This window comes from Chanodichthys erythropterus, chromosome 5, assembly GCF_024489055.1.
Source record: "Chanodichthys erythropterus isolate Z2021 chromosome 5, ASM2448905v1, whole genome shotgun sequence".
Lineage (NCBI taxonomy): Eukaryota > Metazoa > Chordata > Actinopteri > Cypriniformes > Xenocyprididae > Chanodichthys > Chanodichthys erythropterus.
Window position 1 is genome coordinate 29,214,265 of NC_090225.1, and position 15,473 is coordinate 29,229,737.

Genomic DNA, 15,473 nt, shown 5'->3' on the forward strand with positions numbered 1-15,473 from the left:
TAAAAATATATATATATATTTTTTTGTCTTTTATCAGCTGTTTCTCAGCAAGAAAATGTCCAAATGTAATGTAATTTATATTTTCTTAAAAAATAAAATGTTTTCTATCAAATGATACCTACCTTTTGACTCTCCTTGCTAGAGTTTTGGAGTTATGAGACTTTACTTTTGTGTGTGTCGCTCAGAAAAAAAGCTCTAAAAAAGGCTTCAGGTCTTAAAGGGTTAATAAAGTTTTAAAAAAGGATATTTTTCTCACAAAAACACATTGCTTCACTTCAGAAGCATTAATTTTACTAACCCCCTGGAGTCGTGTGAAGTACGTTTATGATGGATGGATGTACTTTTTTGGGCTTCAAAATTGTGAGCGCCATTCACTACCATTATAAAACTCAAAGAGCCAGGACATATTTTAATGTAACTCAGATTATCTTCGTCTGACAGAAGATCATATACACTTAGGATGACTTGAGAGTAAATTATGGGAGAATTTTCATTATTGGGTGAACTATCCCTTTAAAGATGAACATTCTTTGTTTCTATTCCATGCATATTTTGTATAGAAAAAAAAAACAAAAAACAAATGCAGTGTCATGCAGTGTACAACCCTGTTCTGTAAGCAAACAGATCACGTAAGAAGTATTAAACATTAAAATGGAAGTACAGTAAGGCATGCAGATTTTATTTACAGTGGCCTTACCCAATTTTTCTGTGTCAAGCATGCAAAAGAGAATAAGAAAACATGTTACTGTATGATTAAAACATCATTTCAGTTTAATCTGTAATTTAATCATTTCATTTTACTGAAAGTGTCATGAAGAGTTATGTGTGTTAGGGTTAGGGTTACATCACAGAAGTCAATGTTACCATCCGTTAGATTTGAATGTAGGAGAAAACTAGTTAATTTTAATTTTTGTCTTTCTGTCAAAGTCACAGTATATTACATAATTATCCATGAGACTGCATGTTCTTATCCTATAAGACGCCGCCTTGCTTAATTATTCACAACAGCATGCATTGATTTCCTATGACAGGCGCTTCAAACAGTATGAGAGAGATGTATTAATGCATCAAAAACGAGTGTTTGTTTTTGCTTTGTAAGAGTTTCTGCGTCGCACATGTTCTCTTCAAAAACGAGATTCATCCACACTGTGAGTGTGACCGGTCTTTACAGATCTTTAACCAATCAAACGGCTTATAAAAACGCAGCAAAATAAGTCTCAAAAGTTATCAAAGATGCAACAGCATGTTCATGTATGTATTCGCTGCAGCTTAACCACGCACACTTCTGTAGCACTTTTCAAAACTGTGGTGAGAAGTGACTGCTGCTGAAACAGGGGGTTTCATGACGCTTTAACATTTTATATTGGAGGCTATAAAACTTGGCTCTATAATATCTGGTCTTAAGGATTAAATTTACGAATCAGTCCCTGAAACCAATATTGCGTCCCCTCACGTTCTTGCAGTCCTGTATCATGTCATGATATATACATTGTTATTAAAATAATAAACGTTGGCAGTCTGAGTTTAAATGTCCATCCTCTCACCTCTTCTGAGCTTGACCATTGGACTGCTGATCAGCAGGAAGCTCAATAATCAGCACACAGGACTGAGCGTGCTCAAACCCTTCCTTGCTGCTCGGGGTTTTAGGTGAGCACTGCGTATCTAGCATGAAGACCTGGAAGAAGAAAAAAATTAATCCAACCATTATAAACAATGCATTATACACACAATAATTAAAGAGCACTCTTTTACAAAGTCTAGATGTTGTTTTTGTGCTCTACTAGAACAGGTTTTCCTGCTTGAATGTTGATTATTTCCCTCATATTCTCCATTGTTGCAGCTCCTCTTTTCCCAGTCTGTCAGTAACGCTCTGTTTAGTTCCTGTCTGAAGCCACACCTTCTGAAAAGCACAATGTGCTCTGATTGGTCAGCTGGAGCAGTGTGTTGTGATTGGTGTTTGGGAAATGTCCCGCCCCTTACCATAACCGCCAGTTTCAACACACTACTAACTAACTCAACCAGGCCACGCCCCTTTATTCTGTGTATGAATTATTTAAATGAGGATTTTCAATTGGCAGATTACAACATTTTAACCTTTGGTTTCATCACAATCTTGAAAAGTCAGTTACTTCCTTGGGTTGTTAGGCACAATGGCGCATGGCATCATGTGATTTATCACTTTAATAAAACACCCGCTACTCTAATGCTATGGAGGACCAAATTACTAAAAATGAAATAATTAAATAAATAATGAATTCAATAAAACAACAATTTAATGTAACAGTTTATTCTTAAATAATTAATTGATTTAATTATTAATTAAATTATTAAATAAATCAATAAATAAATGTATCTATTTATTTCACAATATCCTCTTTCACACACTATTATTTTGTTCAAATATAATTTTTTTCATAATTAAATGTGCTTTTTAAAAAAGCTGTTTTTCACAATAATATGCTGCTTTTTTTACGAATTACACCTATTTGACGCAATCGCGCATTTCCAAAGCACGATTTTCCCAAAGATTCTTTTCATAATAATAGAGGACATTTCACCAATGCCAATCAACAGGCAGTGGGCGGTGCTTGGCGCTAATTGGCTAATCCTTTTGGATGAATTACTCAGGTCTGGCGAGGTGAACTGAACGTTCGAGATGCATTATTGGCACTATGCAGGCTGATCGGCGTGTAACATCAACGTACCGCGAGAGCGATTCAATGAGTCGCATGCTCTCTAAATGCATTCTGAGATAGGCCTGCACAGCTTCAATGCGTTTCGAACAAACCTTGGGAATGAATATGGCTGTAGGACTCGATCTAGTTAAAAACGCACTGTTTTCATTTGCAGATGAAGTAGAAGGGAATGTTTTGTGTGGTGCTCTGTTATCTGGATTAGACATCTGCTAGTGGCAATAAGTGCATCAGAGGATCTAGAAATTAATGACTAACTACATACGGAACACTTTACCAGCACTGAACGCAGAGTTCTTGTAAATGAGTAAGTTAGTTATGTGACAGGCGTAATTTGCAGGTAGGACACGTCATGTCCCCACCACTTTTTTCATTTTAAATCTCACTGTACGTATATATACCTAATGCAAATGAAACCTATCCAGTTGACATTAATTTGTGTTAAAAAGAGGCGATCTGGTGCAGGGATGTGTTGATTTTGATGCCATGCTGAGTGTTCGCTGCCGCTGTTATCAGTAACGGAAACGGAACGTTCTCTTTGGGCTCGTGCAGTCGTCACACAGACCAGACACAGACGAGCGCGTGCGTCAGTCTATCGCTAATGCCGCTGCGGAGCTATATTATATATTCTTTCCGGTTTAATCACAAAACAAAATGCACACAAACGTGTCCCTGTTCTTGATATACAATCATTGCTGACCATTTGATTTTAATGAGGAGAAAAAAAACTTCATGAGGGTGGAACATGGCGTTCCGTGACTAATGTCACCAACCACACGAAGATCGATTTGTCGTGTCTGTCCGCTCTCTAACTTTAAACCAATCAGCGCCAAGCACCGCCCACTGCCTGTTGATTGGCATTTGTGAAATGCCCTCTATTATTATGAAAAGAATCTTTGGGAAAATCGTGCTTTGGAAATGCATGATTCGTCAAATAGGTGTCATTCGTAATAAATGCAGCATATTATTATGAAAAACAGCTTTTTGAAAAAGCACATTTAATTATGAAAAAAATTATATTTGAACAAAATAATAGTGTGTGAAAGAGGATAATGTGAAATATATTTATTGATTTATTTAATAATTTAATTAATAATTAAATAAATTAATTATTTCAGAATAAACTGTTCCTTTAAATTGTTCTTTCATTGAATTCATTATTTATTTAATTATGAGTATGAGTATGAGTAAACATTTCATTATGAGTAATTTTGTCCTCCATATAATGCTACAGAAATAATTTCATATTTTGCTTCAAGCCTAATGAAGCCTATTGTACTGTCAGGAACATTGTTTTGCATTTAGTACTATTTATTACTATAGTATAATAAAATGTATTATAGTATAATATTCTCAGTGGCAGTGTTGACTCTCGTTCTCACTGAATGTGCACAGGGCAATATTGCTTTCCAAAGGATTATTTTTTCCAAGGTTTTAGTGTCTTTTGGGGCCCTTAACACACATGTAACAAATACTAAATATTAAATATATTAAAGCCAGAACTGTCCATTTTACACCCGTAGCTTTATTTTCTGACAGTATCAGTATGTTCTAGCAGTATGAGTTGGTCACGCTACAGATGTAAATGAGGTGAGGTGCGCAGCTGTACCTGTTGAGCCATGGCCCGGATCCTCATGTACTCGGCCTCTGCTGAAGGGGAATGTGACGGGGCCGCTACTTTCACTTCGCACGCATCTCCCGTGAAACTGTCCGAACCGCTCCGGAAACAAGCCAGCAGATTCTACCAGAGAGCAGAGACGGGAATTAGGAAACAATAACAAAAACATGTCTCTTCATGATTTAATAACTTTTTTTTTATTATTAAAAGGAATGCATGTACAGTCAAACCAAAATTTATTCAGACACCTTCAGCATTTCATTCATTAATACAGTTTATTCACTATAGTTTAAGAAATGGTAATAAAATATGACAATCTCAGAGTTAAACTGTGTCAGAATCTTAATTATGTCAGATAACATTTAAGCAAAACATGGTCAGGTCAAAGTGTATGAATCATTTTTGGTTCCAAATTTTTATCAATTTTACTGGTAGTCCACTGTATGAAGAATTTTTGGGTATAATATGTCACAGTTTACTTTATTTTGCTATCCTCACTTACATAAATGAACTATAGTGTCCTGCACCCACTAGTAAAAATAGATAAAAAAATATCTGAATAATTTTGGGTTTGACTGTATATAAATACAAATACACACACACAACAACACGCAAATTCAAATATTATTAAACATTTGTTAAAGATTTTGTAAGCATATTGTGTAGTTGTGCTTGGAGTCAATTGTTTTATTTATGATGGCAATGCAATGAATCATCCAAATTGTGCGACATCATTTTTGGCCATGCTGTCATACAAAGAAATTATGAACATTATTACAACAATAATTGACTATATTGTAGCTCTTACCTGTTAGCTTTTTAGTTTTTCCATGTAGTAAAATTGTACTGTAGCTGTAATTTACCTTCTTTTGCCAAATATTTTGCCAACATATTGAAAATATTAAAACAAATATAAAACCTTTTCCTCATATTTTGATGGTTTAATTGAACTTGTAAGGTCAGTAAAAACAGATATGTTTGGCCACTACTGTACATTATATATTAAATAGAATTAGATTCAAATAGATTTCTTCTTTTTTCTTCCCACTTTTTGGATGAAACGGGTTTATACACACATGTGATACATTAATCCTCTCCCCGTTAGAAACAAGCTTTAAGTGCTTGAATGAATAAAGCGCTTGCACATCAGTGTCTGTGCTTGACCTATATCAAGATTTCTTATAGCAGCAGTTATATAACTGCAAAAGAGCATCAGCGTGTAAGCAGGACGTGTGTGTAAGTGAAAGTCTTAGTGAAACTATGAAAGGAAAACCTTTCATTCAGTACACCTGATAGGTCTAGGGTTGGATGATATAGCTTAAGTGAATACCTCAATATTTTTCAGCATTTGACAATATTCAATATAAATGTATTTGTTTTTATATGGCTTGAGAGACAAAATGAGCTAGCTGAACCATCATTTCAGTACATTAGTAGTAACGTAGATTCCCAATGTTTCATGGACGTGAATCAATCCCCCTCTGTCTATGAGCATTTTCGCTGTTTTAAGGTCTATAATTTTCTGCCATCTGCAGCATTAAATGAAATGCAAAAAAATAGATAAATAAAAAAATTCCCAAACACTCTCCTCATGTGCCATTGATCAGATGCCATTGGTTCAGGCAATGTTGTTTTGGTAGCAATACAATGGCTGACTGGCAGTCTTTAGGAAACGTAATTGCCAAATAAAAAGTCAAATTATCACAATCTCATTATCACAAAACATTAATGTGTATTCAAATTTCTGACAGTTGGACCATTTTACTTCTTTCCAGAAAATAGCACAACACTAATCCCTAAAGAAGATTACTCCCTGGATATTAGTTGAGACAGCAAAGACCACATGTGGCCAAAAACTAAGCATAAAGTCTCATCTATTGTCGTAAACAATGACAGAGCATGCGTTTAGAAACACTGTGACAATGAATTTTCATATTCAAACCAATGTAGCTGCCATGTGATTTTACTGAGGCAAAACTTTCCATTACTCTTGTTTTCATTTGTATTCATTGTTTTCATTTTCATTAGAAACAGCTTGTGTGAATGTCAGGGAGCTCACAAAATCTAGACGCCTAAGAGGGCAGATGTAGAGAGCTCAAGAAACTGGGCTGGGTTTCCCGATAACGTTGTCTCTTAGCGCGCTACGAAGACTCTAAAGGTAGACCTTAACTGAAGATGTACCGTTTTTAGGCGTGTTCCCCGAACTATCCCTTAGGAGGTTGCTTAAGGTATATCTTCTTAAGTGCCACGTTACCAGGTGCTGTCCATGGTGGCGGTGCTGAATTGGTTGATATCGATGGCTCGAGAATCGATAATTCACTCTATACAGTCGCTGCTTCACTGCGTTATGTGAGAAATCAGTGTACTTTATAAAAATAAGCACTTCAGAAGTAGAAATTGCATTTATCAGGACTCATGGTATGTTATAAAAGTAATCTAAATTGCAAACTAAATCTATATTGTAATTTATATATTCTGGGGGCGCGGAGCTCCCATCAGCGTGAGTTTAAGGCGACCTTTATTTAGAATAAAGTTTTAATTCCTTGGAGACGCGTCATGCAGCTGACAGACATCTAGGTATCTCGTTTATATCGTTTTTTTTTTTTTTTTTTTTTTAAATATTCACAAACTTGTTAACTATATCATGAATTTACGATTGTAAAATATGTGGAAGTGAATGTGTTTTGTCACGCTATGAGTTTGCACGGCAGTTAGAGCTGTCGGATAGCCTATACGAAATCTTCCCCGAAATACATAAAAGTATGTGGCCGGTGAACTGGGAGAAGAATGGAGTAAACTTTATTGTTTCATAAACAATGTGTATCTGATATGAATAAAACATATCAAATATGAAAAAAGGGTTACTGTTGCAGCTTCCGTAGACATCAGTGTAATTTGAATTTAACAAACTATAAATGTCTTTTTTTATGCAGTAGCCTACTTAATTCAAATGTGTATTTAAATGTCTGAAACCTAAAATAAAGCGCGATGAGGTTAAAAACACCGAATAGTTGTGATAAAGTTACATGACAAGCGCAGAGCGCGCGTCTGTCTCTGGATCAGCGCTAAAGCACATTTGAATTTAGCAGTTAATTTTTTTGCATTTTATTCTTTGCCATAATCCTAATCGAACACTGGGTGTATTACAGCTTCAGATTTATATTCGTATTGACTATAAACAGTGATAAGGTATAGCTAAGAGTGGTCCAGACCAACCTTACGAAAGTATGACTTACAGAAGGTACACTTAACTAAGAACGTTTCGGGAAACACGTATTAACGTTAAGGTACAGCTTAAGGTATAATTTAAGAACGACGTAGAGTTAAGAAGGTTTCGGGAAACCCAGCCCTGTTTAGTTTATAGCATTTGGACCATTCCTAAATTTCACTTTTAATTTCGTGAACAGTCATGAAAGATAAACTGGTTAGTGGTTAGCAGTTAGTTCTGCTATAGGCACGCAGAATATATCAGTGAACCCCGTGCCTTTGTTAGGCACAGGGCAATGTTTTAGGGGCACAATGAAAAATGTATCGTTATTTCTTAATAAAGGGATACAATGAGTGCGTTTACATGCAGAGTGCAGACACACTCTCTCATCGGCAAATGTATGACCTCTTAAAAAGATAATTAAGACATTTGTTACACCGTTTAAGATATTTAAGACTTTTTACAACCTTAAATTTCTCCTGGTGTCAAACTCAGCACCACAGTTTCCCCAGCTCCAACACACATACATGCAGCTTTCAAATAAGCCTGAAGGACTTGATTCGCTGGATCAGGTGCTTTTATTAGGGTTGAAGCTAAACTCTGCAGGTCTGTGAGTTTGACATCCTTGCCTTAGCAGCTGTTTCCACAAAAATGATTTTGCACTGACACTGGTTACAAAGAACAGCTTTTTGTCAAAGCTCATGCAAGATGTTTGGACAGTGTAGACTTCAGTAAATGTTATTGTGACAGTCACCTTCACAGGCTCCAGGGTAGCTGAGAAAGCATTCTGCAGGGCACAGCATGCTAACCGCCACATCTCCTCAGTGAAAACAGGCCCTGCTGTTACCAGAACATACCTGGAAATCAAACATAACACATCAGAACGTATTATGTCCACTGCTACTATACTGGAGACATCATAAACTAATCTAATCATGTTCGGCAGCATAAATTCCTGTCTTGAAAATAACCTGATAAGCACCTGAAATACACAGTGATTGTCACACTGGACTCAAAATTGATTTGAGTAGAGTTTGACATCAGCAGGTTAAGCTAATGATGCTTGGTGGACATTTCATCCATCCAGATAGATTTCCTCACTGAGTTTGCAAAGTATTTTAAGATGATGTCTTACAATTTGTCCAAAAGAATAATCATGCTGTCAAACTTTTCGAACAACCTTCGCATCAAGAGCTTGCCTACAATGCTGCCTATGTAGGCAGCTCAATATGTTTTGGAACATACACACACACACACACACAGGTTTGTGTGTTTTTGTGAATTGTGGGGATATTCCATAGGCGTAAAGGTTTTTATACTGTACAAACCGTATTTTCTATCGCCCTACACTAGAGCTGCAGGATTCTGGATAAAAAAAAACAATTTTTTTGGTTTCAAATAGACATCATGATTCTCCCACGATTCTGAATATACAACCAAACAAAATAACATGTCATTTACTAGAGGTTCTGACAAAATATAAATTGCTGACTCTAATTGCTGGAAAATGTTTGAATTAATTATTTAAAAAATAGTTTTGAATGAATTCAATGACCCATTAATCAAGACTTGTTTCATTGCTGGATGAATCAGTGTTTTTGAACAAATCTTTTGAATGAATGATTCAATGACAAATACATTTTTTAACAGTCAGTTGTCGCCAACTAGTGGAATTAGATGTAATTGATACAACCAGTTACTGAGGTCTGATCACGCTCTGACAACGAAAGTGATGTCTCGCACTCTCAGACATCACTTCCGTCATCAGAACGCATTTTCTGACCTCACTAACCGGATGCTCAAGGCAGTTGGACATAGTGGTGTATTACAGGGAAAAAAATTATATAAATACTGTTCGGTTTCTCGCACACACTGATCGTTTCGTGTCTTAGGACATCAATTTGTCGTCACAAGCTGCCGGGTTTAATTTGGATTTGTCTGTGCATGTTTTTTTTACTCTTATAGATGGAGTTACCGTTTCAATGCATTATAAGACTGACAGACGGCAATGGTTGGAGTTAAAAATCATCATTTGCGTTCTACTGAAGAAACAAAGTCACCTACATCTTGGATGCCCTGGGGGTAAGCAGATAAACATCAAACATTCATTTTTGGGTGAACTATCCCTTTAAAACTTATATATCTCAGTACTTCTGTGATAATGTGAATATTTGTAACACAAAAATAACTAATGTGTGATCAAAACGGCTCTCTCTGGCTCTGGCAGCACAAACACAGATTTGAATGTTCCGGTATGATTTTGTCAAAGGTTTAATAGACACGGGCGAATCATTGTCATTAATAAAGTAGGATTGCGTGGGTGCTTGAATCAAGCTCGCAATCGTTGTGATTAATCGTGCAGCTCTACCCCTAAACCTACCCATCACAGGAAACTGTGCACATTTTTACTTTCTCAAAAAAACTAATTCTGTATGATTTAAAAGCCTTTTGAAAAATGGGGACATGGGTTATGTCCTCATAAGTCACCCTCTCCTTGTTATACCTATGTCATACCCATGTCATTATACACATTTGTGTCCTGATATGTCACAAAAACATGCACGCACACACACACACACACACACACACACCTAATACAGGAGCAGCCCACTCTGGAAATGGTCTCGGCTGGTTCTGCCACACAGGACACCAGCAGTTTGAAGAGATCTTTCAACATCAGGTTAATCAGATTCTCATAGCCAATATCTACAAAAACATAAAGTCACACAATTTATATTCACATACACACACATCCCAATTTCACACTTCAAAGTCATCACCAGCTTAAACCTCCTGTTACATGTACATTTCAGCAATTCAGCAGTTTTTGTGTGGGGTCAAAATGCCCTCAGCCATTGGGTAAAAATGTGTACAAGCATTTAGAAAACTCTGTAACATGTTTAAATACAATTATCATATTTTTAAGAGATGTCAAAGCTGTTTTGATCCCAGATATTAGAGAGGGTTTAAAACTCTCTCATTTCTCATCAGGTAGCCTGACGTGGTCATACTCAATTCTAGTCAGAATATGAGTCTGATACTGCTCCATTGGGCTTTGATTATGGGGGCGTATTTCAACCGATCCAGGAAAGACCTCAATTGGATAGACCTACAACCAATCAGAGCTACAGAGTAAGTGATGTATGTTGAGCGACGCATAGTTGTCAACAGAACTCAACTGCACACATGCTGGAACTAGTAGAAGATGAGCGTAAACAATCTTTACCGGTGTTGTAAAAAGGATAAGTATACACGGAGTACTTGCCAATTAATGCGCTGTTGATATCTTCTTTAGCGGACGCGATGGAGGAATCTACACATCTCAGTTCTTCAACAACAGCCATCTTTGTTGTAAACTAATTCAACCCAAGCGCTCTTTGATGACGTGGCTGATTACGTTTCTGGTGATAATATGTCAATCATTGCCCTGACAAATGTGATTGGTCCGAACAATTTCTGTTCGGGCATAATTACTCCTCTATGGATCGAGTCCAGACCGAACTCAAAATGTTGTGGGCGGGGCTAAGTTCGGCTGGCATCCAGGCTACACATCAGGTATTAGTAAACTGAATCTCATGAAACCTCATGAAATTTAAATAAGACTCTATATAAACATATATGAACTGTAATTATTGATTTGAGAGTTTTACCTGAATGGATGAAGCTGTGAATATGTTCCACCACCAGTTCACAGGACAGTCCGATTGCATGCTTGAAGTTTGCCGCAGCGATGTCCCAGTACGAGTGTTCGCCATGGCTTCGTTGTAGCCACAGTGACATGACGGGGAGAAGGAGCTGGATGACAGAGAAGATGGCAAAGCCAGGCCCTATGGAGGAGGAAGATGACTGTATGGGTTTGTTTTTGTGTCTGCAGCAGTGTGATTGTGAGTAGTGTTATTCACAGGCGTCTGACCTGGTATCCTGGTGACCTCACGCAGAAGTTCAAACAGCAGCTCAAGTGTAGGTGGCTGATGCTGACGAGGACAGTTTGACACGGCTGCCGTCAGCTGCTCCAACAGAAGAATCCACACCTGGATCAGACCTGCACATACAGACTTTTATGCACCAGTAATACAATGCAAGGTAAGATCTAGGAAACGGTTAGTAGATAATGAGGTAAAACTTTACTATAAAGGTCTCGTTTGTTAACATTAGTTAATGCATTAACCAGTTGTCACACCACCAGACTCTGTTTTTGTTTGCACCATTCTCCCTGCCTTGTTTGCTGTCATAGTGATTCACAAATTTTTGAGGGTCAAAGTAGACATTGTTCGCCAGCAGCCAATAAAGACCATATTTAGGCATTATGCAAATTTGTTCCAAACCTACGTAGGTTCGAGCAGGAAGTGAGACTGGAATTACTGATGACGACTCGTTTCAGCAGTTCAGAATCGCTTCTTTCTTTAGGAGACAAAAACTCCATTCATCTGCACTTTGATCTTTGAAACTCTGCAGACCTTTTACATTCACAGCTTTGGGGCTCTCTGATCACTGTTCAGTTCATCTCATACCGACCTACAGGCAGAAACTGAAATCAGTTAAACCTGTAGCAAAGACTGTAAAGAGATGGACCACCGAAACAGAGCGGGCTTTACAAGCCTGTTTCGAATGGACTGACTGGAGTGTTTTTGAAGCTGCTGCCACCGATCTGGACGAGCTCACAGAAACTGATATATGAAGTTACAGTCTCTGTGAGCTCGACCAGATCGGTGGCAGCAACTTCAAGGAATCTGTGCATTCCTACAAAGACTCATTTATCTTACAACAACAACAAACCCTGGTTCACTGCGAAACTCAGCCAGCTCCGTCAGACCAAAGAAGATGCTCGCAGAAAAGGGGACAGAGTCTTGTACAAACAGGCCAAATACACACTGGAAAAGGAGATCAGAGTGGCAAAGAGGAATTATTCCGATAAGCTTCGGAATCAGTTCTCTTCTAATGACACAGCTTCAGTGTGGAAAGGTCTGAAAGACATCACCAACTACAAGACACCATCCCCCAGCTCTGTGGAGAATCAACAACTGGCAGACGATCTGAATGGGTTTTATTGCAGGTTTGAAAAATCACCATTCACACCTCCAACAACCCCCCTCTCCCCCACACCTGCACTTCAGTTCAGTGAAGCTGACGTGCGCCAGGCCTTCAGAAAGAACAAGAGAAGAAAGGCACCAGGCCCAGCCTGTCTGAAAACCTGCGCTGACCAGCTGGCCCCCATCTTCACATAGATCTTCAACAGATCACTAGAGCTGTGCGAAGTCCCCTCATGCTTCAAACGCTCCACCATCATCCCCGTCCCAAAGAAACCCAAAATTACTGGACTAAATGACTACAGACCTGTGGCTCTAACGTCTGTGGCCATGAAGTCATTTGAAAGACTGGTTTTGGCTTATCTGAGGGACATCACTGGATCCTTACTGGACTCCCTGCAGTTTGCTTACCGAGCAGGTCTGTGGATGATGCAGTCAATATGGGACTGCATTATGTTCTCCAGCATCTGGACAGACAAGGGTCTTATGTGAGGATCCTGTTTGTGGACTTCAGCTCTGCTTTTAACACCATCATCCCATCACTCCTCCAGCCCAAACTAACTTAGCTCTCACTGACAGACAGGCAGCAGCTAGTGAGGCTGGGAAAATTCTCATCCAGCACCCTCACCATCAGCACCGGCGCCCCTCAGGGCTGTGTCCTCTCCCCACTGCTCTTCTCCCTCTACACCAATGACTGCACCTCTAAAGAGCCCTCTGTCAAGCTCCTGAAGTTTGCGGACGACACCACACTGATCGGCCTCATCCAGGACGGTGACGAGTCTGCTTACAGACTGGAGGTTGAACAGCTGGCTGTCTGGTGCAGTCTTAACAACCTGGAGCTCAACACGCTCAAGACAGTGGAGATGACCGTGGACTTCAGGAGAAACCCACCTGCTCTTCCCCCACTCACCATCATGAACAGCACTGTGACTGCAGTGGAGTCATTCAGGTTACTGGGCACCACTATCTCCCAGGACCTGAAGTGGGACAACCACATCGAGTACATTGTGAAAAAGGCCCAGCAGAGGTTGTATTTCCTTCGCCAGCTGAGAAAGTTCAACCTGCCAGAGGAGCTGCTGAAACAGTTCTACTCTGCCATCATCGAATCCATCCTCTGCACTTCAATTACCGTCTGGTTCCTGTCTACACTCATGTCGAAGGGCATTACGGGAACCGCGCTCCAGTGGTTCGAGTCTTACCTCTCAGGTAGGTCCTTCAGGGTATCTTGGAGAGGTGAGGTGTCCAAGTCAAATCATCTTGCTACTGGGGTACCTCAGGGCTCTGTGCTTGGTCCACTTCTCTTCTCCATCTACACGTCATCACTAGGATCGGTCATACAGGATCATGGTTTCTCCTATCACTGTTATGCTGATGACACACAACTCTACCTCTCATTCCAACCAGATGGTCTGACGGTTGCTGGTCGCATCACAGCCTGCCTGACAGCCATTTCTGCCTGGATGAAGGACCACCACCTCCAACTCAACCTTGCAAAAACGGAACTGCTTGTGATCGGTGCAAACCCAACACTTCATCACAACCTTTCAGTTCAACTTGGGTCTTCAACCATCACTCATTCCAGGACAGCCAGAAACCTTGGAGTGGTGATGGATGATTGTCTAACCTTCACAGATCATGTTGCAGCAACAACCCGATCCTGCAGATTTGCCTTGTACAACATCAGGAAGATTAGACCCTTCCTATCGGAACATTCCACACAAATTCTTGCCCAAGCTCTTGTTCTATCCAGACTGGACTACTGTAATGCTCTCTTGGCTGGCCTTCCAGCATGCACTATCAAGCCTCTGCAATTGATCCAGAATGCTGCAACAAGACTGGTCTTCAACGAACCGAAGAGAGCGCACGTCACTCCTCTCTTCATCAGTCTGCACTGGCTGCCAGTAGCTGCTCGCATCCAATTCAAGGCTCTGATGTTTGCTTACAGAACGACCGCTGGCTCTGCACCGCTATACCTTAACTCACTACTTCAGACTTACGCACCCTCCAGAAACCTGCGTTCTGCAAGTGAACGGCGCCTTGTGGTGCCATCACATAGGGGCACAAAATCACTCTCACGGACCTTCTCCAGGACTGTTCCTGGCTGGTGGAATGACCTACCACGCTCTATCCGAGCAGCCGAGTCTCTAGCCATTTTCAAAAAAATGCTAAAGACGTATCTTTTTCGTCAGTACTTGACCCAGTAGTAGTAGCACTTACCTTGACTAATATTCTTCTCCTATCTGTGTATTTATTTAAAAAAAAAATCGCTATGAGCACTTTACTGACATAACTGTGACTTCACTCAACACTTACATACTGTTGTTCTCATGTTGATTTGATTGATTCTACTACTCTCATTTGTAAGTCGCTTTGGATAAAAGCGTCTGCTAAATGACTAAATGTAAATGTAAATGTAAATGTAAACTCAGCTACCAAATCTGACCTCAGAAGACTACAGAGGGTAGTCTGGTCTGCTGAGCGAATCATTGGTACAACCCTCCCCACTCTCCAAGAACTGTACTTATCCAGAGTGAGAAAAAGGACAAAGAAGATCACTCTGGACCCCTCACATCCAGCACACTCCCTCTTTGAAATGTTGCCATCCGGTCGACGCTACAGAGCTCTGAGCACCAGAACGACCAGACACAGGAACAGTTTCTTCCCTCAGGCAATTAATCTCATGAACACTTGACAAACTCGGAACACACAACACTATTACACTTTATTTACTTAAAACACTTATTTATATTTTAAATTTGCACACATCATAACTGTACATACAAATTGTCTACAGCAGTGGTTCCCAAACTTTTTAGCGTGGAGTACCCCCTGAAGGCATTACCATCCTTCTGCGTACCCCCTCTCTTCCATTTAGACTGCAGAAACACTTTTTCCATTAAGGGACAATATTTGCCCCCTGAATTGAT

The 15,473-nt window shown here is 39.5% G+C and overlaps 1 protein-coding gene across 2 annotated transcripts in view; it reads right to left on the reverse strand.

Annotated features, from left to right (window-relative positions):
* The window catches only part of arfgef3 (ARFGEF family member 3), a 74,241-nt gene that overhangs the window by 17,839 nt on the left and 40,929 nt on the right, over positions 1-15,473 (reverse strand). For both annotated transcript variants that reach the window (XM_067386820.1, XM_067386821.1), the window contains 6 exons: positions 11,433-11,561; positions 11,170-11,346; positions 10,111-10,225; positions 8,274-8,376; positions 4,303-4,434; positions 1,545-1,675 (listed from right to left, as the gene is read on the reverse strand). In XM_067386820.1, the coding sequence (XP_067242921.1) occupies positions 1,545-1,675; positions 4,303-4,434; positions 8,274-8,376; positions 10,111-10,225; positions 11,170-11,346; positions 11,433-11,561 (787 nt within the window). The remainder of the gene's footprint in view (positions 1-1,544; positions 1,676-4,302; positions 4,435-8,273; positions 8,377-10,110; positions 10,226-11,169; positions 11,347-11,432; positions 11,562-15,473) is intronic.